The following is a 26,532-nucleotide window of genomic DNA, read 5'->3' as shown; positions in this document are numbered from 1 at the left end:
CTGATTTAAACCAGGTTTTGAGTGTAACCAGACCAGAGCCATCAGCACATTGTCCAAGTAATTTGTCAGCATTTAAACAGACAGACCGTGACAACTTCAGATATAATAACAGAGGAAGTGGCAGCACATGTGCTGATCATTACTGGAGAATTTCAGGTCAAAAGTGAGACATGTGTAGTTAGAATGGTCTCGAATGTATTAAGAGCATATTTGAAAAAAAAACTAATCTTTTTCATTTCATTGTATTTTCTAAATTAATTATCCACCCTTTAAAACCTTTACACTGGTACAATTTCCTGAAAAACTGCAATGAAAGCCATGAATTTGGGAAGCTAACTGAGGTGAGGTGGAAGGAGAAATTGGCACACAAGTTGTCAAACAACAAGGTGAGATTGCCAAGTTGCAGCTAAAGAATACTCAATTAAAAAAAGGAAACTACTCGTACTTTCAGGACGTTATGGATATGTAAAGAGATTCAAGACTAATAATGGTTAAATAAGTGGGACAATAAAAGGGTTACATTGCCTTGGATGGATTTCATTGGAACAGATTCGGAGAGCAGCTCCAATATTTTCAATGCGTCCATTGAGTTCTGATGAATGAGATTAGGCCACAGATTTACCAGTTTGCTGCAGATATTGCAGTTTCAGCTAGTTTCCCAGGAATGTCACATTGCTGACCAGTATGTTGGGATAGCAAATTGTTATGTGAATTGGAGTCAAATTTTGTCTCATCATGCTCCTGTAAAGTGTCTTGGAGAGTTCTATTAGGTTAAAAGTGCTACATAAATACACACTGCTGTTGTTGAAAGTTAGTTTGCTGGGGATATTACACTGTTAACAAAATTTGCCAGTGATACTGCAGGATGGCACTGGGCTCCCAATGCCACTTTATCTCATCCTTTTTCCTTCTCAGCACCTGGGTGCTGAAGAAAATGTTACCTCGGGTGCGATAATGGAATTCTAAGTTTGAGTCAGGAGAGGTTTAGAATATAAAAGCCAATAGATAGAAATGAGTATGATCTCAAATCACTATGTGTATTATTGGGCTCCGCACTACAAGAAGGATAATGAGGATTTATAGAGAGTACAGTGCAGACACATTAAGTTGCTGCCTGGTTGGAGGAAATACAAATATGAAGAAACACTTGAAAAATGAAGTCCTTTTCTATTCTAATGATAAAATTTGTTTAATATTATAAAAAGGTGAGTCAATGGAAAGAATGAATAGTGATAGATACAAGATTAAATGTGAGAGACTTAGGACAAAGGGCAGCCAAGAGTTTATGCAGAGAGTTGTGTGGATGTGTTACAGATGTCCAGAATCACTGAATGGTGCAGAAGCTATGTCAGCATTTCAGATAAGATTGGCTAATTCGATAAAGGAAAAGGGGTTAAAAGGAAATAGAAACAGGGTGATTAAATGTGATTCGGATCATTTTCCTTCCATGGAGGGTAAAAGTTGCCTTAGTCTGACTGGGCCAAAAGGCCGAGTTCTATATTCCATGTATAGTTAATTCAAACTGAGATAATTGCTCTCGATGAGATTCATTCTATGGTTTTAGAATGCATTCCGATTGATTTGGGTAAATGCAATTCAACGACAAAAAGTAAATTCATATCGGGCCCCCAATGTAATAAAGCATCCCAAAAGGCTTCAAAGGGGCATTATCAAACAAAATTTGACATTGAGCTACATTACGAGAAGCTAGGGCAGGTAACCAAAACATGATCAAATATGTATCTTCTAAGGTCAATGATAAAGGTGGGTGCATCTTAAATGAGGACTCCTCCAGTGTTGTATTGACATCCAGTCTTGGATGAGCAGAAATAACATCACTCGACTTTGCCCCTATCTCAGCACATCTGGTACTGAAACCGTCACCCATGTTACTTTTGTTACTTTTAGACTCAACAATTGCAATTCTCAAGGGCAATTAGGGATGGACAATAAAGGCTGGCCGAGCCAGCAACGCCCACATCCGTGAATGAATTTTTAAAAATGCACCCATAAAAGCATAAGAAATAGGAACAGCAGTAGGCTGTTCGGCCCATCAAGGCTGCTCCAACATTCAATAGGATCATGGCTGATCCAACATTCCTCACATCCTTGCCCTCTCTCCATAACCCTTGATTCCCTTACAGATTTAAAATCGACCTATCTCAGGCCTAAATATACAAAAGGACTCTGCCAATACAGCTCTCTGTGGCAAGGAGTTCCAAAGACTCTCAACCCCTGAGAGAAGAAATTCCCCCTCACCTCAGTCTTAATTTGGCATCGCTTTATTCTGAGGCTATGTCCTCTGGTCCTAGACTCTTCCATGAGGGGAAACATCCTTCTCAGCATTACCCAGTAAAGCTCCTTAAGAATCCCATATGTTTCAATGAGATCACCTCTCATTCTTCTAAATTCCAATGAGTAGTGTCTCAACCTGGTTAACCTTTCCTCATAAGACAATCCCTCCATACCAAGGATCGTCCTTGTAAACCTTCTCTGAACTGCCTCCAATGAAATAATACCTTTCCTTAAATAAGGGGACCAAAACTGCTCACAGTACACCAGATGTGGTCTCATCAGTACCTTGTACAGTTGCAACAAGACTTCCCTACTCGTATACTTCAACCTCCTTGAAATAAGAGCCAACATTGCATCAGTCTTTCTGATTACCTGCTGCTCTTGTGTGCTAGCTTTCTGTGTTTCCTGCATAAGTACACCCAAATCCCTTTGTGTTGCTGCTTTCTGCAGTTTTTCTCCATTTAAATAATACTCTTCTTCTGTTCTCCTTTCCAAAATGAACTTTACATTTTCCTATATTGTACACCATTTGCCAACTTTTTGCCCACTTATTTAACCGATCAATCAATATCTCTTCGTACATTGTTTGTATCCCTCTCATAACTTGCCTTTCCATCTATTTTTGTGTCGCCTGCAAATTTGGCTACAGTACATTCATTTCCTTCCTCCAAGTCATTAACATATATTGTGAACAATTGCAGTCCCAGCACTGATCCCTGTTGAACCTCACTGATTACAGGTCGCCAACCTGAAAGAGATCCCCTTATCCCCACTCTGTTTCCTGACCATTAGCCAATTCTCCTGGCTGGTCTCCCACATTCTATCCTCCATAAACCTGAAGGTATCCAAAACTCTGGCGCTTGTGTCTTAACTTGCTGCAAGTCCCTTTCCCCCCATCAACCCTGCACTAGCTGACGTACCAACATCTTCATTTGAAAATTGTCAACTTTGTTTTCAAATCCCTCCGTGGTCTTGTCCTCCCAATCTCTGTAATCTCCCCTGGCCCTACATAATCCTATGAGATATCTTCACTCCTCGAACTCTGTCTTCCTTTGCATTAACTCCACCTTCATATGCCCAGGCCCCAACTCTGGAATACCCTCCTTACACGTCTCTGAACCTCTACCTCACTTTCTGCCATTAACTCTTTGGGCTTTGCTCCCATTTCCGGGCACAAAAACTTGGTTCGGCACGAGGGGGAAGGGGGGGGGGGGCGCTGCCACTCTGCCTGAGATCGGTGGGGCAGGGTGTGGGGAAGGCGAGGAGGGGATCGAGATCCGTCTGGTGACAGGGGAGTGGGGGATAAGGGGGTCAGTATGTTGTGGGGGTGGGGCAATGTCTGTGGGGGCCACAGGGGGCATTATCCGGCCGGGAGCAATGTGGCAGGGGAGCACCATTCTATCATTTGTTTTGTTGCTCATGCGCAGCTGGAGGCGCTGATTGTAGCTGCAGTGTTTTGGACGTGTTAAGCCTCGCCCACAGGCTTGTACAGCACGATGCGGAATCGCTGATTTTTTTTCAGGCAGAGTGCGTATGGGGACGCCGTAGAACGGGTCTAAAAGTCAGATCTGATACACTCCCAGTTTCAAGTCCATCCAGCACTTGGAATCAAATTGGTAAAATAAGGCCCTTTTTTTCAAATCTACCTCTCTGACTAAGCTTTTGGTCATCCAACCTAATTTTCCTTATGTGCCTTGGTGTCAAACTTTGCTTTGTGATGCTACTGTGTCTTGGGACATTTCATTTAATTACATTAAAGGCACGATATAAATATAAACCATTGTTGAGAATGAGTAGAGAGATAGAAAAGTTTAAGAAGAGAATTGCAGAAGTTGGGGCCCAAACTATAGGCCCTTCACTGAGATTTCAATTTGCAAGAAAAGAGACCAAAAGCTCTATTTCTGCCTTGTTCAGTTCTCTTTCCTACTGTAGTATCCAAATTAAAATTCAAGGAATTCTACAAGCCTCCTAGCTGTGTTTCTCTCAGTGGCACGCTGTTTGCGAGTGGTGGGATTCTCCAATCCTGCTGCTGTCAGTGGGATTTCCCAGGGAAACCACCCCACAGTAGTGGGGAATCCGGGATGGGGAGGTGGGCTGCCAGCGGGACCAGAAAATCCCGTCCGCATGAACGGCCAGAGAAGTCCCCCCCCAGCATTTCAATTAATGTTTTTGGAAATTGGGCAGCACGGTGGCACAGTGGTTAGCACCGCTGCCTCACAGTGCCAGGGACCTGGGTTTGATTCCTGTCATGAGTCACTGCCTGTGCGGAGTCTGCATGTTATCCCCATGTCTGCGTGGGTTTCCTCCGGGTGCTTCGGTTTCCTCCTGCAGTCATAAAGACGTGCTGGTTAGGTGCATTGGCCATGCTAAATTCTCCCTCAGTGTACCCGAACAGGCGCTAAAGTGTGGGGACTAGGGGATTTTCACAGTAACTTCATTGCAGTGTTAACGTAAGCCTACTTGTGACTAATAAATAAACTTACTTAGCAGAAATATTTGGGTAGCACTTCTTTTAAAGGAAAATACAAATATAGAATAAGACTACTCAGAATACTGACAGTAAAGATTCTTTCTATATGCAGCATGTTAGCATGAACTGCACAATCTCTACTCCTCTTAGTGACCTCCATGCCCTTTTGTCTACTTACTGATGAAGCACAGATTCTTCTTGGTTATTTTTTTTCAGTTCTGTTTTAGTGATTGGTTCTTGCCATCTATTAATTCTGACATTTTCTCTAATCTAAATGTTTACATGTCTTCAAATTCATTGTACTTTTAAAAGTTAAACATTAACAAAATAAAACACATCTGGCACTTTGACATTTTGAAGAATTCATGACAATATTAGAAGTGTTCTAAATCAAGGACTAGGCAACGAGCCAGTGAGTGAGAATATTATGAACAGTACAGCACAGAAAATGCAACAATATGTGTTTCATTGGGACAGAATTAATGATACCATGGTGCAGTACCAAACACCAATCTGAATTCAGAAGCGACTTTACAAATAGGAAGTATTGGAAGTATTTAATTTTACAGATTTTTAAGGAACAGATTATACAAATAAATAATTGTTTAATAATTAGACCATATGCTCAATGTTAGCATAATAAACCACAGAGGAGGTTACTTACGGAATTCCTGTGTTGTAATCATGTTGTGCTCTGTGGTGGATAAGGATTGTGTTGAAATCTCTGCAACAGATGATGACTGTAACAATAACTTCATAGTTGAGGATACGGCCGAAGGGTAACTGTCTGAACTTTTGAAGGGAGAGTTTGAAGTGGGTATAGCTTGCAGCACATCGAAGAAAGTTGTAGCCTGTTGCTCTGTCTTGAGAAGTGATCCTTCCGAAGTCACTTCACTTGAAGGCACAGGTAACGTTTCAGTGAAATAGGTGCCAGTTGAACTCTGCGCAACTCCTTTTAGATCAAGTAAATCTGGAAGATCACGCTCGTCATCTTTTCCATTCACAAGAAACCATTTTGCACCAGCAATGCACAATATCAAGAAAATCAAACATGCCAGGACCAGAATGATACAGATCTTGTCAGGGTTGATATACTTTTGCACATGGCTCCTCTCTGTGCCGACACAACAAAAATAATCAACAGTAGGTTCTGCTGGACTTGGATCATGTCCATCGAGTTGGCTTTGGGTTTCCTCATCCTCACCTGAGGCATCAATGGGGCTGGAGGCAGAGAAACAGGGCACAGGTGGTGCCAAGGAATAAGCAGACCCACCTTGAGCCATTGCCGATGTCTTGAAATACACGATTAAATCCAGAAGGGCAGAAAATGTTAGTATCATAGAAAAACTGGGGGAAATGCACGAATTATGCCAAAATTATGTTCTCCACTTCACCCAGGGTAATAAACAGAAGTTGTCAAAAATACATTGCGTAATGCAAGTTCTTTGTTTCTTTCTTCTAACATAATGGAGTTAGGATGAGTAGAAACAAGAATTGATATTATTTTTAAATTGCACTATTTCTTACCAAGAGATAAAATATTGCAGCTCCTTTTGCTGAGAAAGCTGTTCCCTTTTACTAGATATGCACAACTGACAAGCAATCCCCGACATCTTGCAGATGAACAAGGTCTCTGAACACCTTAGCTGTCAGTTGTATTAAAATCTAACTAGCAGCGCGGCAGTGTGTCCTCCAGTCAAAAACTACTTGCAATCGAAATATTCCAGTCAGAACTGCACACCGCCTAAACAACCTTCAGCACATCGTCATAACAGGGCACAAGGAAAACCATCTAATATATCTCTAGGTGAGAAAGATGAGCAATCGATTGTGCTAATATAAAGAGTCACATATGGAGAGCTGCTGGTAAACTGATATGAAGGGCACATGATGCTGCCCTGGGGAATAGCAATCACAGTTTGTCTTTCCATGAGGAATACCAAATGCAGTTTGTGCACATACTGATCAGATTTCAGTCGACTACTATGAACAAAGAAAGACAAGAATCTTGTGACGCAGCTCCTGGATTATAAGAAAATCTTCAAGTATTCAATCATTAATGCAGTGACTTTCTTTTTGCTTTTAACCCTGAGACATGGTATAGCTGAGTGTTTCCATGGGCAGTTTTCTGTTTGAACTATTGCCCACAGGCAGCTGTCAATCCATCAGGCTCCAATACCACCCACCAGTTTGTAATGTAGGAAATTGTGTAACTCACCTGTTATGGGTGGGATTTGTTCTCTTACGTACCTCAGTTGCAGCATTAGCCAATGTCTGTTATGGCAGATATCTTCCAGAAGACCACCATTACAAAGTAATTGGATGTGAAGAAGTACACGAGCAATACAGTTTACTATTAAGTTAAACCCAGTTAGAATCAGGTAATGCAAGAGCTAATTCATTAGGTCCCTCTACAAAATCACACAATATATAATGCCTGAGGAAAAGTGAGCCAAATATTAAAGTAGCAGCTTCAGACAACTAATTTTCCTTTAGTTAATTAAATTTCTTTGGTAGATATGTAGTGAATAAATATCAAGACATCACTGAAAGCAACATTTTGTCACAACTACCCAGTAGAATAGCACATTAGTAATGGAAACACATGAGGCGGGATTTTCCGGCCGCACTCGTCCCAAGAGCGGAAAGTCTTGCCCGAGGTCAACAGACCTTTGCACAGTCTGTGTCCCACCCGCTACAATTCCCGTGACGGGCGGGACAATAAAATTCTGCCCATGGCATTAAATTGGAAGTCTCATTAAGTAGGCTGTTTGAAGTCAACAGGAAGGAAATCAGGTGGGGTGGATAACAGATGCATTAAAGTGTGTCATTTTGGGTTCAATTTTTCAAAATATATTCCAATGAGACTTTGGTATGATTTTGGTTTAATTTTAAGATCAACTTTTCATATTTTGAAAGAGAAAACTAGAATTTACGTTTGTATTGAGGGGATTATAGAAGTGAACTTTAACTTTGGTATTCACAAAACTTGTGGTCGAGAATTAGTCACACTTATGTGTCCCACCTAGCTTTCTTTTCTATTGAACTCAATTGAGTTGGGCATAGCAGGCAGCCAATTCATTACCGTACATCTTACGCTATTGCCATAGTTGAATTTCACTGCATATAAATGGTAGATGGTGGGTGGAATGGATGGATAGAATTGTATACTACTGTTGTGGTAGTCAGTGGAGAAATGTTACTTGTGGAGCCTATTATCAAGTGTCCTTTAAATCAATCTTTGTTGGTGCACTGAATCAGCATGCAGAATTCTAAATGCTGTTGGCCTGAGCAAAAAAAATCATATTCAATGTTTCTGCAGTCCCAAATGATAGGATAAAGTACATAGTATTTACACAGTTTGGAAGGTTTAAGAATAATGGCAATCAATCTACCAAGGTCTCTCTTTACAAACTACATGCAATCTGTCCCATTGAGAACTCACTCAATCTATTCATTCCATCAAAGAAGACACTGAAAACAGGTAGCCGAAAGCAAAGATCAGTAAAAGTTCTCCCTGCTTTTCATTGTTTCCTCCATTCACTAACGTTGGCATAACCCAACACCATATTAATGACAACCTTTTGCTAATACTAGCAAACAGAAGAAGCTATAACCTCAGAATGTTAATTCAGTCACACAACACAAACACACAACTCTAACCAGCTGCTTTGCATAGACAACTTATCCATGTTCTCAGGAGAGCATGAACCCTTGTATTCCATAATGTATTACATCATGTGAGACTATTCTGATAAACTGCAACCTAGTTTTAAACAGACACTTGTCCAACTCCCTTCAAAGGAATTAATTAGCCTAACATTAACTGTTTTTCTGGGAATCAGTTTTGCATATTCATGTTTGGAAAAGAAAACAAGTTTTCCTCATCTCGAACATTGCTGATTTAAATTAATATCTTCTGCTTATACATGGGCATAAATATGCTACAACAATATTCCAACAAGGCATTATCTTGACGTCAACTGATGATTCTTGCTAATTGTAACCACAATGGTTAAAGTGAAGATGCATGTTCTGGTCACTGTCAACCATTATTACCCACAAATTAATTCCTAATGTCTTAATACATGACCATCAGGCTTATAAAGAACATTTGAAAAAAGTAATTTTTCATATGAATATAAATATACGAAAACAACAATTCCAGCAGCCTGCAATAAGAAAGCATTTTTGAAAGATGATACTCTAATGCAGTGCCACAATGAAAACGAGCATGACTTAATTAAATTAGCTCCTTTAAAGAGTCTAAAGCATTGGAGCTGTCTCACTTAATTATGAATCCATTTTTCACATTCTGCTTCCATTTCCGTAATCTCTGGGTACGGCAGACTCTCTGTTCAATCAGTGATCAGACATCTTGCTCATATTAATTCAATTTCTTCAGAAACAAAAATAGAAAACGCTGGAAAATCTCAGCAGGTCTGACAGCATCTGTGGAGAGAGAACAGAGCCAACGTTTCGAGTCTGGGTGACCCTTTGTCAGAACTAAGAGCAAAGAAAATCAGAAAAGATTTATACTATGAGGGTGGTGGGAGATGGGGCAGTAATGGGACAAAGGGAATGTGAATGAGAATGAAGAAGATGAGAGGTCACACGACACCAGGTTATAGTCCAACAGGTTTATTTGAAATCACAAGCTTTCGGAGCATTGCTCCTTCATCCTTTCTAGTTCTTATGTTCTTAGGTCCAGAACCTGACCTGTTGGACTATAACCTGGTGTCGTGTGACCTCTCATCTTGTCCACCCCAGTTCAACACTGGCATCACCACATCGAGGATGAAGAAGGCTGAGAGAGGTGCTAAAAGTGTCCATTAAGTGATCAGAATGTGTGAAAAGCAGAACAGAGGTACAGATGGTTAAGACAGTTGCCCTGAAAGGGTGGGGGGAGGGCAAGAAGGAGATGAAAAGAAGAAACAGAATGAAAAAATAAATGGAAATGAGGGAGAAGGTGGAGGGGAGAGTTCATACTCTGAAGTTGTTGAACTCAATGTTCAGTCCGGAAGGCTGTAAAGTGCCCAATCGGAAGATGAGGTGCTGCTCCTCCAGTTTGTATTGGGGTTCACTAGAACATTGCAAAAGGCCAAGGATGGACATGCGGACAGGAGAGCAGGGTGGTGTGTTGAAGTGGCAAGCGACAGGAAGGTCTGAGTCCTGCTTGTGGATGGACCAAAGGTGTTCTGTAAAGCGATCACCCAATCTACGTTTGGTCTCTCCAATGTAGAGTAGACTGCATTGGGAGCAGCAAATACAATACAATACACCAGATTAAAAGGAGGTGCATGCGAAGCACTGCTTGACCTGAAAGGGTGTTTAAGTCCTGGGATGGTGAGCAGGGGGGAGGTAAAGGGGTGGGCATTGCACCTTCTGCAATTGCATGGGAAGGTGCCGTGGGGAGGGGATGAGGTGTTGGGTATGATGGAGGAGTGGACCAGGGTGTTCCAGAGAGAACGGAATGCTGACAGGGTGAATGAGGGGAAGATGTAGTGAGTAGTGGCATCATGCTGGAATTGGCAGAAATAGCAGAGGATGATCCTTTGAATGTGGATGGGGTGAGAATTGAGGTCAAAAGGGACCCTGTCCTGGTTCTGGGAGGGAGGGAAGTCGGGGTGGGGGGGGGGGGGGGGGGGGGGTGGTGGTGGGAGAGCAGTGGCCCGGGGGATGGGTCAGATGCGGTCGAGAGCCCTGTCAACCACAGTGGGTGGAAAACCACGATTGAGGAAGACATATTGGCAGCGCTATGTTGGAAAGTGACATCATCAACAGATGTAGCAGAGGTGAAGGAACTGAGAGAATGGGATGGTGTCCTTACAGGATGTGGGGTGTGAAGAGCTGTAGTCAAGGTAGTTGTGGGAGTCCGTGGGCTTGTAATGGATACTGGTGGACAGTTTAACCATGATGTGGAGATGCCATCGTTGGACTGGGGTAAGCACAGTAAGAAGTCTCACAACACCAGGTTAAAGTCCAACAGGTTTATTTGGCAGCACTAACCAGCTCCGAAAGCTAGTGCTGCCAAATAAACCTGTTGGACTTTAACCTGGTGCTGTGAGACTTCTTACTGGGCAGTTTAACACCAGAAATGGAGACAGAGAGGTCAAGGAAGGGAAGCGAAATGTCAGAGATGGACCATGTGAAGGTGATAGAGGGGTGGAAATTGGAAGCAAAATTGATACATTTTTCCAGGTCCAGACGAGACCATGAAGCGGCACCGAAATAATCGTACTGATAAAGTTGTTAGAAAAATAACACTGCAAACAATACGTAAACAATGCGTAAATTATGCACATCAGTATTTGTGTATGAATGTTGTGGGGTGGGGACGGGTGGTGCTGTGATCTAAGCGATAGCACAAAATAGACCGTTGCAAATTGAAATCCATTTTGGTTTTCCATTAACTTTACTGGAAAACAATTGGACAGGCTGTTAAAAAGGCTGCAGATTCAGTAAAACCTGTTCTGTTCTGCCACTGAATACCAATTTCACTCCATGCCTTTGAAAACAAATGATTTGCTTTTACACACTGGAGGGTAACCACCAAGAGAGAGATTTGCACATTTCACAATTGTTGTCTAGCAGACTTCAGTCATTCAGTCTCAGATTTTCTGACTAAAGGTTGCAGATGCAATTTTTCACTTTGACTATCCTATTCCTCATTGTAAACATGTCGGAGCAGTACAAAAGAGTTCCTTCTGCAGTAAGCTGTTGAGTTATCTCATTTTACAAATTACATGCCCCTACATTTCTGACACTTGTGGATTTACGAAAAATCAAACACTCAACCATATGCTTTCAATGCAAGCACTCTTGACATCCAGTCACTGCTCCCTCAGACTGAGTAATTTACTTGCTTTGCATTTGCTAAGGTTTTTTTTTCTGCTTGTAAGCTCGGAACTGGCACAAATACAAAGAAACTGCTCGCTTTTATCTATCAATGGTGTACAAAGTAGCTTCAGCCAAAAACGGACTGTTTAAAATGTTCGAATCTCATTCCTAATCAGGCCCATAGCAAATCTAGTCAATCCATACAAAGTTATTACTTCACAACTGTTTTCTGGAATGCTGCCTGAAGGCTCAACTGTACAATAGCTTTCACTCCTCGTTTTAAAGTTTGACAATTAAAGTAGAAATGAATCAAGTAAAATTTTAAAAATGTTCCATTTTACGTTTTACAGTATCCACTTAACAAGGACACATTCTTCTACATGATTTTTGATGCATATGTGGTTACATGTTGTCAATGTAAACGATGGTCACAGAGTTTTTAAATACGTGCTGCTTACTATTGCAATATTTATGGGTCCATTATATCAATTGGGGTTGACATTCTGTCCCAAGCACTGAGGAACTTGGGCTGATGTCTAAATCTGTGGTTGGGGATCAAGACAAGGGGGTGGGGGGATGATGGGGTGAGTGGGCAGGTTCATAAGGCCAGGGTAGGGGGGAGGCAGGAGGGTGACTCTGATGGGCCAAGGGGCACCCAAAAGGAAATTCTCCCCACCTTGCATGACACCAACCTGTGAAGCTAAAGCTGTTGAGTTTCCTGCATGGCATGGAGCGGGGTGGGGCCTTTTGGTGGTCATTAATTGGCTGGCTAAGGGTCTCAATAGGCCCAACGATTGCCAGGCCGTCCAATGCTTCTCTCTCCTCCATAAAATTTCAGAGAGATCAAGGGTGGGTGGGGGATGGGAGGCCATCATTAAAGAAGAAATAGCAGGCCATCTGGATAAGAATGGTTTGATTAAGCAGACGCAGCATGGATTCATGAGGGGAAAGTCGTGCTTGACGAACTTATTGGATTTTTATGAAGATGTGACTAGTGCGGTTGACGGAGGGGAACCGGTGGATGCGGTGTTTTTGGATTTCCAAAAGGCGTTTGATAAGGTGCCTCACAAAAGGTTGCTGAGGAAGATTGGGTCACACAGAGTTGGGGGTCGGGTGTTAGCATGGATTGGGGATTGGCTATCGGACAGGACGCAGAGAGTCGGAATAAATGGGTGCTTTTCTGGTTGGCAGATGGTAACTAGTGGCGTGCCGCAGGGATCGGTACTGGGGCCTCAACTATTTACCATTTATATAGATGATCTGGAGGAGGGGACTGAGTGTAGGGGTAACAAAGTTTGCAGACGACACAAAGATAAATGGAAAAGTGAATCGTGTGGAGGGCGTAGAAGGTCTGCAGAGAGATTTGGACAGGCTGAGTGAGTGGGCGAGGATCTGGCAGATGGAATATAACGTTGACAAGTGCGAGGTTATTCACTTTGGAGGAAATAATCGCAAATTGGATTATTATCTAAATGGAAAAAAATTACAACATGCTACTGTGCAAAGGGACCTGGGGGTCCTTGTGCATGAGACGCAAAAACCCAGTCTGCAGGTGCAACAGGTGATCAAGAAGGCAAATGGGATGTTGGCCTATATCGCAAGGGGGATAGAATATAAAAGCAGAGATGTCTTGCTGCATCTGTACAGGGCATTGGTGAGGCCGCAGCTGGAATACTGTGTGCAGTATTGGTCCCCTTATTTGCGGAAGGATATATTGGCCTTGGAGGGAGTGCAGAGAAGGTTCACCAGGTTGATACCAGAGATGAGGGGTGTTGATTATGAGGAGAGACTGAGCAGATTGGGTTTGTACTCGTTGGAATTTAGAAGGCTGAGGGGGGATCTTATAGAGACCTATAAGATAATGAAGGGGCTGGATAGGGTAGAGATGGAGAGATTCTTTCCACTTAGAAAGGAAGCTAGAGCTAGAGGGCACAGCCTCAAAATAAAGGGGGGTCAGTTTAGGACAGAGTTGAGGAGGAACTTCTTCTCTCAGAGGGTGGTGAATCTCTGGAATTCTCTGCCCACTGAAGTGGTGGAGGCTACCTCGTTGAATATATTTAAATCACAGATAGATGGATTCCTGATCGGTAAGGGAATTAGGGGTTATAGGGATCAGGCGGGTAAGTGGAACTGATCCACTTCAGATCAGCCATGATCTTATTGAATGGCGGGGCAGGCTCGAGGGGCGAGATGGCCTACTCCTGCTCCTATTTCTTATGTTCTTATGTTCTTATCTGCTGGATTTTACATGGTTCCCCCACCCTCAAACCTGCTTTTATCGATGAGGGTGGGAGAGGGGGTGTGGTTGGTGGATGTAAATTCTAGCCCCATGTCACCAGATCATTAGCACAGGCCTCTGGATTCTTAGTCCAGTAACAATTAATGCTGATGCATTCGAGTTTTTAGATCTTGGTGGATTTGATTTGGTAAAATGAACCACATGTTCTAAGTCGCCCGGTTTACTCCCAAGTTCAGAGCAGCATCTAATTTACCTACAGAGTAATTTGAAGAGCAACATATGCTCAATTGTGGCACTTTTGCTGCTAAGTTATAATACTATTATTGACTTAAAGTTTGGTTTGTCACTTTTAAATTGTCAGCATTTCTAAAATTATAATTTAACTTTGAATCAAACAGCTTTTCATGAATTACTTCAGATTGCAGTTTGCCATCATACACTCGACAATATACCACTGATTATGAAGAGAGGATTTCAGATGATAAAGAAAAATGCATAAGAAGACGAGATTAATAAGTAACTAATAGTTGTATTTTTTGACCACAGGTAAAATATATTGACTAAGATTTTCCTCGTAACGTTTGACGCAAGAACAACAATGCAAGAATCAAGCACTTTCACATTTTTTAATTCTAGCAGTGTAAATTAATGTAACTATAGTTACTCATCTTGTGGATTTGAGAGATTTTAGCCATGCAATTTAATATTTACTTCCAGCCTCTGCATTTATTTGAGCACACACACACACACCACCTCAGTCAATCAGTTGTGCATCTCATGTTCAGAAATATACAAAATGTTAGCCATTAATGTCATCACGTTTTAGAACTCCGAACAATTGCACCTGCTGCCTCGGACGACTTGTTGTATAATTACAATAATTAAGTCCTGTGTGTCACAATGGAAAGGTCAACCAGCTCATACTCTGTACAAAGGGAAACTTACGACTGACAGCAGATTTCTTACTTGGAACAGCAGCTGTCTTTTGCATCACTGCTTCACTCGGCCTATAGACAGCAATATGCCTAACAATATGACAATATAGCACTATTAGGACATAATAGCCAATGTATAATTGTCACACTGCCCTCTAAAGGATGATACAGTGAGTTCAGCTTACATATCTGCTTTGCATCTGTTATGGGAACATAATTCATTATGTATATATAAGGTCATTTAAAATTATAACACTAAAGTTTCATTGGCTTTAATTGTACTTGGTGAAATTACTGTGAAACTTGAAAATGATAAATTGTAGATTCCTCAATAAGAAAGACATTAAGAAAGGCTATTTTCCATAATACTTAGTTTTTTTCACGAAAGGTTTTCTGTCCTGGCCACTTAGACCTGGCAATGGGGAACACTGGAAAAAAAAATTGAATACGCATAACCTGCCATGTTTTAAAGCAATGGATATTGGGCACCGAACCCGGGTAAAAAGCCTGAAGACGAACAATAGATCAAACCCGTAATCAGTGCCGAGATACTAAGTGATCATGTTAATTTCAGTTCTGTAAACTTTCTATCTTAACATTGCAAAGATAAACAGATTTAACTCATAGATTTTGGCAACAGCTACTTGCTGTGGAAAGAGTTATTGCCTGTGCAAAAATTAATGGCAGCAAGTGCAGGTTTAAGAACACATTTATTTATGGTCTGGTCAGCACTCGATGAACCCATTGGCTTTATGTGAAATAAAAGAAAAGAAGCTGCTGCTGGTAAAGAGAAAGACCTTGTGGAGTTATCACTTTCCTTTTCTGTGCAACGTGACATGGTTTCCACTCCACCAAGATTAGAAATGCTGGAGAACGTAGTTCAGTAATCTGCTTGAACAAATGTATCACTGATAAATCAGCCTCTGTCTTGGATTATAACCTGATTCTGATTACTCCATAATTATGCAATTTAACTACTACTGCTGTAGGTTTTGGGCCACCTGTATAATTATCTAAACCACTTTATTATGCAGCTAAAAATCCCTAATTCACAGCAGTAGATCAATATTGCACATTACTGGCAGAACAGTAACAGCATCGTCTTGCTTTCATTGTCCTCTTGCTTACAGAGTTGTACTCACATACAGAAGGCTATTACAATTGATCATGCTCGCTCTTTCCTGGCATTTTACTTGGATCCCAGATGCCAATTAAAAAATCTGATGGTGGAAATCACCTGTAACTTGACTTGAGCAGATGACTCAAAAATGTAAAGGAAGCAACAATTTTAAACTTCTTAACCAAAGATATTGTTTCCTTTAAAGCAAAGGTCAGAATGCCTTTAAAGACCAATAAAGTTAAAGTTTATTTATTAGTCACAAGTTGGTTTATATTAATACTGCATTGAAGTTACTGTGAAAATCTCCTAGTCGCCACACTCCGGCGCGTGTTCAGGTACACAAAGAGAATTTAGCATGGCCAATAACCAGTCTTTCGGTCTGTGAGAGGAAACCGAAGCACCTGGAGGAAACTCATGCAGACACGAGGAGAACGTGCAAACTCAGCACAGTGACCCAAGCCAGGAATCGAACCCAGGTCCCTGGTGCTGTGAGGCAACAGTGAACAAAGAATAAAGAAAATTACAGCACAGGAACAGGCCCTTCGGCCCTCCAAGCCTGCACCAATCATGCTGCCCGACTGAACTAAAACCCCCTACGCTTCCGGGGACCACATCCCTCTATTCCCATCCTATTCATGGATTTGTCAAGATGTCCCTTAAAAGTCACTATCGTATCTGCTTCCACCACCTCCACCGGCAGCGGGTCCCAGGCACCCACCACCCTCTGTGTAAAGAACTTACCTTGTCCATCTCCTTTAAACCTTGCCCCTCGCACCTTAAACTTATGCCCAATAGTAATTGACTCTTCCATCCTGGGAAAAAGCTTCTGACTATCCATTCTGTCCATGTCCCTCATAATCTTGTAGACTTCTATCAGGTCACCCCTCAACCTCCAGTGAGAACAAACAAAGTTTCTCCAACCTTTCCTCATAGCTAATGCCCTCCATACCAGGCAACATCCTGGTAAATCTTTTCTGTACCCTCTCGAAAGCCTCCACATCCTTCTGGTAGTGTGGTGACCAGAATTGAACACTATATTCCAAGTGCGGCCTAACTAAGGTTCCATAAAGCTGCAACATGGCTACCAATTTTTTAACTTATTGCCCTGGCCAATGAAGGCAAGCATGCCGTATGCCTTCTTGACTACCTTCTCCATCTGCGTTGCCACTTTCATTTATATATATATTTCAAACAGGAAAGGTCCCAGCACTGATCCCTGAGGAATACCACTTGTCACAGCCCTCCATTCAGAAATGCACCCTTCTACTCCTACCCTTTGTCTTCTATGACTGAGCCAGTTCTGTATCCATCTTGCCAGCTCAATTCTGATCCCTCAATTCTGACTTCACCTTCTGTACCAGTGCTAACCACTGTGCCACCATGCCATCCATAATCAATCAATAAGACTTGTGATACAGGTCCTCAGGAGGCCCCAAACTTATTTGTTAGGGAAGTAATGATTTATATAATAATCCACTGAATATCAACTCTGTATCTGGCACAAATTCTGTTCACTAAGATTGCTGCCCTGTTGTGTTCTGCCATTGCGGTTCTTGAGCTGCAAACATATCATATGGCAGGCATATGGCAGTTTTATGCCTTGTAAGATGATGGTCTGTGCCGTGGTCATCAACTCTGTGTTAACTGTTACCTGCAGTGGCTCAGGAGCCCCACTCTGGCATGGCAGTTTTTTGCTGCAGAGGAAAACAGTGGGCTGAGAAGGTGCACATTCCGCAAGCCTCTTTTCTCTGGACCCTCTTCTCAGCCAGTTCAGCTTTTCATTTCTGCTCACCTCATCCATTGCCCTTCCAAACAGTCCAGGCTCCAGAGGTCATGGCCATCAGCAATTGTCTCCTAGTTCTTAGTGTCAATATCCACCATTTTCATATCTCGCTTGCAGGTGTCCTTGTGGTGGAGGTATGGACAACCATGAGATCATAACTCAGTGGCCAATTCACTGTACAGATGGCCTTAGGGTGTACGGTTGTCATCCAGCTGATGAGCCAGTGCAGACCTAGCAATGTGTGTATGCTGATGGAATTAGCACACTCCACCACCTCCAAGTTGGTGACCTTGTCCTGCCAAGAGATGCTGAGGATACACCTGAGGCAGCAAATTTGGAAACTGTTCAAATTTTTCTCCTGCCTACCACTGTAGGGGAGTGCGCTGAGGATGCAAGCTTGGTCAATTCACAGTTTGGTGTTCTCATTCAGCCTGATGTTGTTTCATATTCTTACTCAGCTTGGATATAACAGTTGCAACTTTTGCAATGTGTGTGTTGATTTCGGCATCAAGTGACAGATTGCTGGTGCTTGTGGAGCCTAGATATGTGAACAGCCTCCAGTGTCATATTGGCTGTATGGCTACATCCTGGACCAGGATCCTGAACTCCCTGATGCTGATGGTCAACTGAAACTAAATAGCCTGGCTATTTATTTATATTAAAATGCTGAATGATTTGGTGAAAGAATTAATGAACAAAACAACAATGTAAAGAAAGACAGAAAGAAAGAAAACGCCACAGACTACTATTTTGTTTATTATTCTATTATGTAGCTGCCTTCAGAAGCTTCTAAAGATGAGATAGCAAACCAAAATGCCAGACATTGAGGTGCTCACCCAAGCTGGCAATCCAAGCATCCACACCATACTGAGACAGTCACAGCTGAATTAGGCTGGTCATGTATCCAGAATGCCTGACACTTACATATCAAAGCATATCTTCTGTGGAGAGCTCAAGTCTGTGGTGCGCTCTCATGGTGGTCAAAGGAATTCTACAAAGACACTCTGAAGGTTCACTTCAGAGTTTTGACAGCAACTATTCATTCTGGAAGAAGCTTGCCAGGATCGCTGCAATCAAATAATAAAGGGTGTGGTCTCCTTTGAAAACAAAAGAATACTAGAAGCAGTGAGAAAATGCCAGGAGAGGAAATTCTAAACCAGTAACTCACCCAAAACTCAATCATTTTTGGTATCCTGCCCTATTTGCAGCGGAAGTTTCCAGATGCAGATCAGCCTTGGCAGTCATCTATATACTCATCGGAACCTTACCAAACACCTCAGAATATGAACTTTGTCATCTTTGCCTCCAAGAACAAACAACGAATTGTATGTCATTACTTTCCTGCCATATGCATTAACTGTGAGAAGGTGGCTGGGTGGTGCAATCATTTTAGCTTCTTCTGCTAGGGTAGGAATGAAAATCTTGTTTTAAGTGCTGTACTTACTGACCCATTCTGACCCCATTCCTGTTTGCCATCATTTCCCTGGGGAAATGTTTGAGACTGGAGCAACATTCCAATATGATATATGTAGTATCCCCAGACAATTTTTAGGTACCAATGAACAGAACTTGATACCAGATGTTGAGTGATCTGGCCAACTACAGCTACTCAGAACAAGGTCATTCTTGCTTTTTTTTTGGATATGGGCATCACTAGCTAGGCCAGCATTTATTGTCCATCCCTAATTGCCCTTCAGAAGGTGGTGGTGAGCTGCCTTCTTAAACTGCTGCAGTCCATGTAGTGTAGGTACACCCACAATGATGTTCGGGTGGGAGTTCCAGGATTTTGACTCAGCGGCAGTAAAGGAATGGTGATAAGAGCAAATTACTGCAGATGTTGCAATCTGAAACCAAAAGAGTGTCGAAGAGAAGAGCAGTACTTCTTCAGGGTAGACATTCCTGGAAGAGAAGTCAGAAGGAACGGTGATACATTTCCAAGTCAGGATGGTGAGTAACTTGGAGGGAAACTTCCAGGTGGTGGTGTTCCCAGCTATCTGAGCCTTGTTCTTCTAGATGGACGAGATGATTGGTTTGGAAGGTGCTGCCTAAGGAGTATTGGTGAGCTCCTGTAGTGCACCCTGTAGGTGGTACACACTGCTGCCACTGTTCATTGGTGGTAGGGGGAGTGAATATTTGTGGATGGGGTGTCAATCAATAGGGTTGTTTTGACCTGGGTGGTGTAAAGCTTCCTGAGTGTTGCTGGAACGGTTAGATTCTCTCTTATTGGAGATGGTCATTTCTTGGCACTTCTGTGGCAAAAAGTTTACTTGTCATTTGTCAGCCCAGATCTGGATATTGTCCCGGTCTTGCTGCATTTGGACTTGGACTGCTTCAGTATCTGAGGAGTTGTGAATGGTGTTGAACATTACGCATTCATCAGCAAACATTCCCACTCCTGACCTTACGATGGAAGGAAGGTCATTGATGAAGCAACTGAAGGTGGTCTTTACTGGGAATAAGGGCACCAAAAGCAGAGCTGACTATGATTGTGCAGAAATAGTAGCAGTTCAACAAAAGAGAGAGTTCAATGGCTTCCTTTCATAGAAGCAGCACTTAATGCTTCAGTACTTGAATAACTCTTTACAAAATTGAAATAGGACCCCAGACAATATTTGTTCTTCATCAACAAAAATTGTCAAAACTGTTTTATTAAAAGATGCATAGGAATCAACAGCCTTTTCTTGGCCACAACAACAATGACATACCAAAATATCTGAAAACCCATTTGCCTGCATCAACTTCCCTCTCCCAGTGTGGGTGAAAGAGTCTACTCATTATTTCATTCCTCGGTAGACTTTAATTAGCACTGTCCTGTTTACAAGTATGTTGACTGTACAAGAACATTCAGATCATGTATAAATACTTTCTTATGAAGAAAATTCTAAAAATCAACACAATTTAACTCCCTAATACTCATATGATAACACTCTCCACTCCACATATTAGAAACATTAACAAAGCTACAGTACATTTACATACTCACCAGCTTGCACATTAATGGTAGTTTTTGAAGTGTCCTTGCCTAATGCATTCTCAGCCTCACATGTATATTCCCCAGCATCTTCCACCTTCAGTTTATTTATCTGAAGCCTTGAGTTTTTTCTGCAGAAAGAAAATGAAATTGAATCAATCTAAAGTATATCTCTATGTAAATTGTCAGAATAATGAAATGGAAATGTTGAACAAGACACAGTTTTACTGAAGACGACATTTGTAATCTGCACTTTGATTCATTTTCTTTGCTCTAAATTGTGTCACAACAGGAAACTGTGACTGAGTGAGATTTGTCTATATCTTTACCAGCTAACCAGACATATTAAACTGTTTAAAGGAGATCTGTTTTAAAAAACACAAGAAAAGACATTGATCGAAAATGACTGCCATGAGTCATCTGACATCTAAATTGATCACATCTCCGGAAAGTTTTTATACAAATTGCAGTGCAGATGTGTTGCATGGAACTTTTTGGGGGATGGGGTGGAGGGGGGGGGGAGGTGTCAAGGTCAATTTCAATTCTATCAAGACAATGGGAACTGCTAACCAGCCAGATATTCAGCCGACATTCAGAACCCCCTGTGGAGAATGAAATAACCCATTTCCAGTTGATTTCTATCCTGAAATGTGTCAAATGTGTCGAGATGAGAAGATCAAGAAATGGGATTACTTGATTACTTGCAGTGCAACAATGACTCTAAGATATGCTAATCAAATTCCTCTCTGAGAATATACAGACAGAAGTTTTAAAAACTAATTCTGTCAAGCAGAATCAGGAGGAAGAGAAAAATTATTACAGTCATCTAAAAATACTAATGGTACAGAGCGATAGAGATCTCTCTCTCTCTCACTTTCTCAATGAAGCTAAAGGCCAGTCTTTAACAAAGCGTAGACCTGGGGCCTGGACCAGATCAACTCCAGAATTCTGCAGGAAATCAACTAACTTCAAATGGCGACATTGTTTGACATTCTATGCTTTAAAGGCAAGCAAAATCATATATTCTTTTAACTTTTTATTGGACTCTAACTTTCTTCTGATATCTGTGTGATAGTGTGTTTCGTAGCTAATAAAGTTACTCTTCCTTTGACTCAAGAAAACCTGGTTTGATTGGCTCACAATTAATAAATAAATACATTTGAATTGGAAAAAGGATTTACGGGGAATATACATTTAAATACCTTTGTTGCGACCTGTTGAGTGCACTCCTCCTCACCCTGTCATAACAATTATTTAAATGATATACTTCAGCATAAATTACTGATACATTTGTCCTCATAAATAAAATTGACAACACTGAGGAATATGGCGAGGCTGCCAATGACATTAGTATCTGACCAGGAGAATATGGGCGGCACAGTGGTTATCACTGCTGCATCACAGCTCCAGGGACCTCGTTCGATTCTTGGCTCGGGTCACTGTCAGTGCAGAGTTTGCACGTTCTCCCTGTGTCTGCATGGGTTTCCTCCGGGTGCTCCGGTTTCCTCCCACAGTCCAATGATGTGCGGGTTAGATGCATTGGCCATGCTAAATTGCCCCTTAGTGTCCCGGGATGCGTAGGTTAAGGGGTTAGCGGGATAAATATCTAGGGATAGGGCCTGGGTCAGTTTGTTGTCAGTGCAGACTTGATGGACCAAATGGCCTCCTTCTGCACTGTAGGGATTCTATGAATTTTATTTTAAACAGGTGCAATATGAATCTACTGGGACTTATTGGAAATAACAGGACCAGTATTTTGCTTTACATTCATTTTGGGATCTAGCCAGCAACACGTTTTACAAAGACTTATGGAGAATTAAATTGCATCACTTTTGATGTCCTATTCCATAATTATTAGTGCAATTAATCCACATTTTAGACTGCACTATTGCTGCAAAATTCAGAAATATTGATCTGGATTTTGCAGTTAGTGGCAAAGCAAGCATGAGCGACTGACTTCAAGGAAAACTGCCCACAAATATCTCGTGATCTCTGTGGTGGGTTTTTCCCTATTCTTTTTGACTGTATAAATCCAGCGCTAAGTCAAGGAGATGGCGGCAAGCAGATGGCAGCCAAAGCACACTGAAGTATTCATCCACAGCAAACGAGGAATTATCCTTAACTTTTAATTCATACTTTTCAGATAAAAGCAAAATTAATTCAGATAGTATTTGAAATGTGAATATAAGCAGGCTTTTCAAAAAAATTTTAAAAATTTTAAAATCACAATGGAGAAATTTGACATACCACAAACAAAAATGTTTAACAGTAATTGTGAGATTAGGATAGCATTAAAAATTCAGTTATGCCTCATTCAACAAAGTGCAAGTTTTACAAGATTTTTCACAGTGAGATTAAGTGCATAAGATTGGAAGTTCTCATCAATTAATAAGATATACTATTGATTACAGTATAGAGGTACCTCAATAGTGCACCTTCTGGAAAAGCATAGAATCACTAGCAGCAACTCCTGGATTTCCACATTATTCTGCACATGTGTAGACTCTGAAAGTTCCTCTCAGTTTCAGTGAAGTTATGACAGTGAACTTTGAAAGTTTCACCACCATTACCATCACAAAATCCCAGTGATTGTTTTATATTATTGATGTAAATGCAGGAAATTTGTGTTCTCCGGTTGTTTACATGGGAGGGGAACCATCCTAAGGAGCTATGTGGTGTTCCTGCAGGTGAATGTGGGATAGTGGAAATGATTAGGAATATAATTGTCACAATGTTTCAGCATTAAACTCCATAAATTGCTTGCATACAAATCTGCTCTGAAAACAAAACAGTGCACCTGTGATATTGGGCCTTAGTTATGCCAAAACCTTCCAAGAAATCCCAGGGAGTCATTGACCAAAAGGGACTGAGGTAAAAATTGGAGGTCAAGTCAAGTTCTGATGTCTTTTCAAACATCACAGCAATGGATTCAATGCTAAGATCAAATCCCTATTCAGCTTTTCTGTTTAGAAATTAGCTGTGGCACAGTGGTCTTTTTTTAAATTCAGTCATAGGACATGGGCATCGCTGGCTGGCCAACATTTATTGCCCATTCCTAGTTGTCCTTGGAGAGCAGTTGAAAATCAACTACATTGCTGTGGCTCTGGAGTCCCATGTGGACCAGACTAGGTAAGGACGGCAGATTTCCTTCCCTAAAGGTCATCAGTGAACCAGATGGGTTTTTCCGACAACTTGCAATGATTTCATGGTAATCAGTAGATTCTTAATTCCAGATTTTTTTTATTGAATTCAAATTCCACCAACTGTTTTGGTGGGATTCGAACCCGGGTCCCCAGATCGTTAGCTGAGTTTCTGGATTAATAATCAAGCGATAATACCATCAGGCCATCACCTCTCCTAAATTCGGTGGAGCATGTACCAAAGCATTTTGTGTGCAAAAGCTTTCCAGTCTTCCATTTTTGATATATACAGCATAGCTAAATTATTTATAAAATGGTTGCTAAAGATAGGACTCTGCAAAATTTCTAGAATGTTTGATCATTGATTTGTTTAGGAGTTTGGAGTTATTTAAAGCATCCTCATCATCCTTTTAACATAGGTGAGCAAATTGCTTCACTCATCCTAATGATTCAAGAATTACAGAGAGGAATTTACTTGGGCTCATTGTAATAGATCAAACTGCTTTGTTTATCATTTAAAAGTCTAGACATATTCAGTTGAAAGTGCATTTGCAAGACTGAGGCTTTGTATGAATTTTAAAGCACAGGTCTCTAACTTTCATTTAAGAGCTTTCTCCTTCAATTGTTTACGTTGCATGAAGAGCTATATGGTTAGTTTCATTTTTCACATTTAATGCCAGTAGAAAAAGCATCTCAACTCCTCCAACCTTGCCTATTTACACTAAATGAAAATTTACAACTGAATGTGACCTTGTTCTCAGAGGTAACATAATTATCATAAACCAGAAACATAAAAACTGTGGTGAATTGCAAATACGTATGGAAAAGGCACTCCCCATGACAGTCGTGCTTTCTCCCCCGATGTGTCAAACTGGGAGTTTTTGACTTCAACACTGTCATTAGAGAAAGATACCAAATGAATAGAAGGCACTTACCCAAAGTGGGAGGGAAAATCAAAGGCAAGTTACCAATCTCATCACCAGTCTCCAGTTATGTAGCAGAGTTAGCAGAAATACGCTATCAGTTTACATCTCCTCACATATGCTTCATTGATCATAAGAGGAATGGCACTTTACTCATCATGTGCCACATGTGTCCATTCCTCCCATTAGCAACAGTAAAGATTTATTTTAAGAGCTGACTATACAAAACACATTGTATTTTGACGGGTACCAGCCGTCAAGATATTGGAGCTGTTAAATGAGGCCCATAGGAATATTCCAGGCCCATTGTATCCTGATGATGTCACTGTACTCTCAAAAAAATAACATAGGGCGAGATTTTCCAGCCTGCCAACCACATGTTTCCCGCCGGCGGGAGGTGGCGCATTGTTTGCTAATGGCGGGATTCTCTGGTCCCACTGCCGTCAATGGGAATGCCCACTGATGTCACTCTATGCCACCAGGAAACCCACGGGCAGGGATGCGCTGCCAGAAGGACTGGGGAATCCCGCTGGCATGAATGGCCGGAGAATTCTGGCCAAAGAGTTTGTTTTATTCTTTCATAGGATGTGGACTTTGCTGGCAAGGCCAGCATTTTTTGCCCATTCATAATTGCCCTTGTACAACCTGGTGAATTTGAAGGTTGGAAACAAACTGTCTTCTCATTTTCTGCATGTTTCCAAGATGCATGAAATACTGGCGCCCACTTATAATATCTAAATGACCTTACTCCAGGAAACTTAGTGGGGTCAGCTTTTGAGTCACTGACAAGATGTTGTCATGATTCCAATTGATTTTATTACTGGACAAGTCAGATCCCACAGTGGAACCTGGCTTGATGGATAACGTTTTTTTAAAGAAACCATGGAGGGCAGTTACTGAACACATTCACAGAACTCTGCTAGTGTACTTTTAACACAAAGGATAAAATGTTTATTAAACAAGGAAAATACTATATTACACTGGACAAAAAGGTTGGAAAGATTTCAATACAAATGTCAGCAATTAAGTCAAATCACATAATTTGTTCACCTTAACTATACCTTTACAGATAAATGCAAATTTGTAAAAATAACACAATTTACAATATCCAGCTTATACTCTAATATTCACAGTAAGTATGCAGTACATGTAAACTAATAGGCAAACTGTGGTCGGACATCCCACACTCCAAAACCAAGTGACAGATGCCACCAAAACAGATTTTATGGGTTTATCATTTCCCCCCCCCCCCCCCCCCCCCCCCCCCACTGATGCTTGTCACATCGTAAGCCAACCAGTCTTGTCAGGGCTTCCAATCTCCTCGCTTGAAGAACCTACCTTGGGATACTATCACAAACTCCCTAATGATGCTTTCAGCCAGATGTCTTCAACAATGATCCACCTCCAGGGTTTCAATCCCTCTTTCTGATGTTCCTTCCCCCTGGATCTCTACATGCATTCATGCTTCATCTTCTGCACACACTTTGATATTTGGCAATGCCAAGCAAAATGCCACTGCTTCAAAGGCCGGGTCACCAGCCTTTGGCTGCTGCCTCGGATCTTCAGATTTCTCTCAAGCCCACTTTGCTCTAAGTTTGCTCACTGCAGCTCTCTCTTTAATTCAGGATCTTTTTTCTCTGCCTCTTACGTTTAACTTCAGTTAACAGGAGCTGTTTCAGATCCCCATCCTTGTCCCTTAACAAGACTGTCTTCTTGGGGACTCTTTCCACCCCTTTCCCTGGTTTGGGAACCTTCTCCTTTGTTTGGGACCTGCTCCATGACTCCCTTCTGTGGCCTGCTCTGTTTGGCACCTTCT

At 41.5% G+C, this 26,532-nt stretch overlaps 1 protein-coding gene across 1 annotated transcript in view; it reads right to left on the bottom strand.

Moving 5' to 3' along the window:
* The window catches only part of LOC144505484 (pro-neuregulin-2, membrane-bound isoform-like), a 158,326-nt gene that overhangs the window by 110,030 nt on the left and 21,764 nt on the right, over window positions 1-26,532 (bottom strand). Inside the window, exon 3 of the mRNA XM_078231602.1 lies at window positions 20,666-20,784. Within this exon, the coding sequence (XP_078087728.1) occupies window positions 20,666-20,784 (119 nt within the window). The remainder of the gene's footprint in view (window positions 1-20,665; window positions 20,785-26,532) is intronic.

The sequence above is a fragment of the Mustelus asterias genome, chromosome 16 (assembly GCF_964213995.1).
Source record: "Mustelus asterias chromosome 16, sMusAst1.hap1.1, whole genome shotgun sequence".
In the NCBI taxonomy this organism is placed as follows: Eukaryota; Metazoa; Chordata; class Chondrichthyes; order Carcharhiniformes; family Triakidae; genus Mustelus; species Mustelus asterias.
The sequence above is the reverse complement of the archived record's forward strand: the minus strand, read 5'-3'. Positions and strand labels throughout refer to the sequence as shown.